Source organism: Prinia subflava, chromosome 5 (assembly GCF_021018805.1).
Source record: "Prinia subflava isolate CZ2003 ecotype Zambia chromosome 5, Cam_Psub_1.2, whole genome shotgun sequence".
In the NCBI taxonomy this organism is placed as follows: Eukaryota; Metazoa; Chordata; class Aves; order Passeriformes; family Cisticolidae; genus Prinia; species Prinia subflava.
This window is the reverse complement of record NC_086251.1, coordinates 19,991,971-19,995,767: the sequence shown is the minus strand read 5'-3', so window position 1 is coordinate 19,995,767 and position 3,797 is coordinate 19,991,971. Positions and strand designations below refer to the sequence as shown.

The following is a 3,797-nucleotide window of genomic DNA, read 5'->3' as shown; positions in this document are numbered from 1 at the left end:
CCAACTATTTCAGCATGATTTAAAAGCCTTCCCATTCTTCAATTCTGCCTTAATCTCCTCATTGCGAATATAACCAAAATGGGAAGACTGTATGAACACCACCGAAGGCGACTGCCATCCCTGGCCAAGCCTCTGGAGCAAGAACAGCTGACATGACCTGCACCACGCTGGTGTCCAGTCCCAGCACCCCAGAAGGCTGAGAGCAGCTAGCCCACAGCAGCTCTATCAGTTTGCTGAAATAACCACTTCAGTTATCTCGGGGTTAGCCAAGGCAGCCCATTTCAGCCTTTGAAAACCAGATAAATGTCTATTCAGCTGAAGTACTCACACTGCTTCAGCCACTCCAAGAGCTTTTCCCCTTTCAGGGACACCTAGGAATGAGAGTAGTGTTTGAAAGCTTAACTCTACCCCTCCTTGCCTCAGAGGGAATGAGTAGAAGTTTGTTCTGTTCAGTGTAGTGACAAGCTGTGAAGTGGTGGCCTCTGCTCATCAGGAAAGACTGAGGAGATGCATGCTTCCCTGTCAAAGCTCAGGCAAACATCCAGGCCACAGAAGGCAAAACATTAATACACTTTACTGAAATATCAGTTTCTTTAGTATGTTACAGAAAAGTTTACGAACATATATAATGTACATAAAAGGCAGACTTCGTAAAATAAAAAGGTCTTCTATAAAAAAAATATTAAGAAGTCAAAGTAAAGTGCATGAAACAGTTTTTCCTCTGCTTTAACTATTGTGTCGAAGTCTTAGCACTGGCAATATTTTTAAAAAATGGAAATCTTCTTGTGCGACCCATTAGTCAGTAACTTTACTGGTGAGATGAAATTATGATGGTGATGATTACAAACAAACCCTGAAGAATCAGAGCAGTTTAACCCAATGAATCCACAAAAAAACTAAGAACAAAGGGAACACGGGCTTCCTATACATTTCTCATCAACAGGATTTAACAATCAGTGGAAAGGTTCACTCTCGTTAAAGAAAATTGGTAGGAAACAATTTTCATAAATAGGGCAGTTTTGCTAGTTAGGGGGTCCCCTATTGTGCAATCAGTTCTTGGTCTGTGAACATCAACATTCATACTTATATATGCCGTTGCAAAAGGAATAATAAGTAAAAAAAAATTCCGCCTGCCTTCGTTGGAAGGAAAAAAGTTACTCGACCCCAATCAAGACAAAAGACTGCTTTCCTATGGGGTCTCTTATGAGGGCGAGTGCACGAAGAGAATTAAGGAAAGCACTGAAGATGCTGAACTGTCTCATTTTTCCAAGTCTGGGGGCAGAGTCCTGGAGTGGAACTGGGCCGTAATTATACCGATTGCGCTCTGCATCTTCAGAGATCTTGACAGAGCGAATTAATCGCTCCTCTCGACAGCCCCGGCAGGCAGGCAGTACTTCCCCCGTCCCCGGCAGTCGCAGCGACTACGGGACACCGAGGCGGCAGGCTGGGTGACTCCGGCCCGCCCGGGAGCAGAGGGCGCCCGGGGCTCTCAGAGCACGGCGGCCTGTGCGCGGCAGTGCGCGATGTGGCGGTGCACGAAGTCCACGCGGGCCTGCAGGAGCTCGGCCTGGCGCTCCGAGAGGAAGCCGAGGCGCGCCCAGAGCGGCTCCCGCGCCCGGTACCGGCGGCGCAGCTCGGCGGCAGCGCTGCGGCGGCGGTGCAGCTCGGCCACCCGGCGGGCCGTGCCCTCGCGGAACACGCACACGGAGCGGAGCAGCGGCTCGTTGTAGGGGTCCCACATGGCGAGGAGGCGGTAGCCGTGCACCAGCCCCGCCTCGTTGTCCATGAAGACGAGCCCGCCGTCGGGGGCGCGGAGCAGGTTGCTTGTGGCGCGGAGCATCACCCGCGGGTCCCACTGCAGGCTGAAGAGGTTGCTGACCAGGCGGTCGAAGTTGGCCGTCAGGTAGTCGAAGAGGATCAGATCGCTCCACTGCACCAGCTCCACCAGCTGCGACGGCGGCAGCCCGACCAGCTCCTCCGCCGACAGCGGCTGCAGCCGCCGGCCGGCGCCCGCCTCGGCGCCCCAGGGCGCGGGAGCCACCACGGCGGTGAGATTGTCCACCCAGCGGGTCAGGCTGACCACGGCGCCCTCGGCCCAGTGCGAGCCGCGCAGCTCCTCGCGCACCGGCTCCCACTGCCGCCCGCGGGCTTCCACCAGGGCGAGGGCCATGGGCGGCAGCCGCTCCTGCATGCCCAGCACCCCGGCCAGGTGATACGAGAGCGCCTCGCCCTGGATCTGCTCCGGGTTGATGCCGTAGCGGACGCAGGCGCGGCTCCCGTCCGACAGCCGCGCCAGGCGGTTGGAGCTGCGCCCGCAGCCGCCCCGCTCCAGCGAGGCCACGCGGGCTGCGCGGGCTGCCGACAGCCACGCCGCCGCCTCCTCCGCCGCGAAGCCCGGCGGCACCTGCTCCTCCAGCTCACGGCTCCAGAAGATGCCCCGCTCCACCGGAGAGGCGGTGTCGGCCGGCGGCTGCGAGCCGGTGGCAGCGAGCCGCTCCTCGCCGTCCCGCTCCTCCCGGTCCGTCGCCGCCGCCGGCACCGCCAGCAGCGTCCGAAAAGTTTTCTGCCCGCCGCCGCCGGACTCGCCCCGCGCCGCCGGGGAGAGCCCCCAGTCCCATCGCCCCGGGGGCTGGCCGGAGGGCGAACGCGGCTCCGGCGGCGCCGCCGCCTCCCGCCGCAGCAGCACCGTCCAGAGCCCCGGCAGGGCTCCCAGCAGCAGCAGCCCCAGAACGGGCAGGGGGCCCGGCGCGGCCCGCCTCGCCCGCCTCATCCTCACGCCGCTTCACGCCGCTACCGCGGGACGCGGCGGCCGTGCAGCCCCGCCGCTCGGCCGCTCGGCGCGGCGCTGGCGCATGGCCGCGGGCCGGATCTGCCGCCCGGGGAGCGGCGGCGGGAGCAGGCGAGCCCCAGCGGCCGCCCCACGCCGTGTGCGCCCCGCTCCGCCGGCGGCCGGGAGACACGGGCACCGCACCACGTGGGGGAGCCGGGGGGGCGCGCCCGGCCCGCCCCGTCTCCCGGCGTGGCCCTCCGCTTAAAACGGCGATGTTCCGCGCGGCGGGGGCGGTGGTCCCACACCCGGCCGGGGCCCCGTCGAGGGGGCGGAAGGGTCGCGGATGGTGCGGGAGCCGCGCCGCTCGCCCGTCCGCGGGAAAGGAGAGCGCTGCGGCGCGGGCGCTTGGCCCGCCGGTCCCCGCTCGCCGCTGCGGGCAGCACAAAGGAGCCTGCACACCGAGGGAGGAAAGCGGGGAGGGGGAAGGGGAAGAGGAAGGCGGTGCGCACGCCAGCGGGGCCGCCCCCCGCGCCGGTGCACGGGCGGCCGCCGAGCCCCGGGCGCGGCCGCGACGCCTCCCGCCCGCGGCCGCACGGCGAGGTCGCGCCGCGGTCAGCGGCAGAGCAGGTCGCCGTCCTCTCCATCACCCTCAGCCCCAGCCCGGCGCTCGGGGCCGCGGGGGCCGCCAGCCGGCAGGTGGTTGCACAAAGGGATCGCTGCAAAGCGAGCAACGCGCTGTGCACACCCGGACAGACAGCTGTCCGTCCGGCAGCGGAACCGGACCCACCCGCACACCGCTGCCTGATGCCGGGGCTCCCTGCCGGGCAGGGCCGCCAGGGACCGTGGGCGAGGCGCGGTGGTGAGACCCCACGGAGCATCGCCTGCTCCCCGCTTCGGTGGGGGCCCGCCTGCACGGAGGGCAGCGCCCTTCGTGTCCTTGCACGCCGGGATGTGCGCAGTGCTCAAGCACCAGGTGTGTCACGGAGTTTGCGGACCAGCTCCTCCTGGCATTTTAACCCTCTCGAGG

At 64.3% G+C, this 3,797-nt stretch overlaps 1 protein-coding gene across 1 annotated transcript; it reads right to left on the bottom strand.

Annotated features, from left to right (window-relative positions):
* Window positions 1–558: 558 nt before the first annotated feature.
* FJX1 (four-jointed box kinase 1) lies at window positions 559–2,907 on the bottom strand. The gene has a single exon (XM_063398322.1). The coding sequence runs from the start codon at window positions 2,768–2,770 to the stop codon at window positions 1,490–1,492; it is 1,281 nt and encodes a 426-aa protein (XP_063254392.1). The 5' UTR covers window positions 2,771–2,907; the 3' UTR covers window positions 559–1,489.
* Between the last annotated feature and the right edge of the window lie 890 nt (window positions 2,908–3,797).

What these genes read in the sequence shown, in the direction of transcription:
- FJX1 (XM_063398322.1), bottom strand. Translation starts at nt 2,770, where the DNA reads ATGAGGCGGGCGAGGCGGGCCGCGCCGGGCCCCCTGCCCGTTCTGGGG.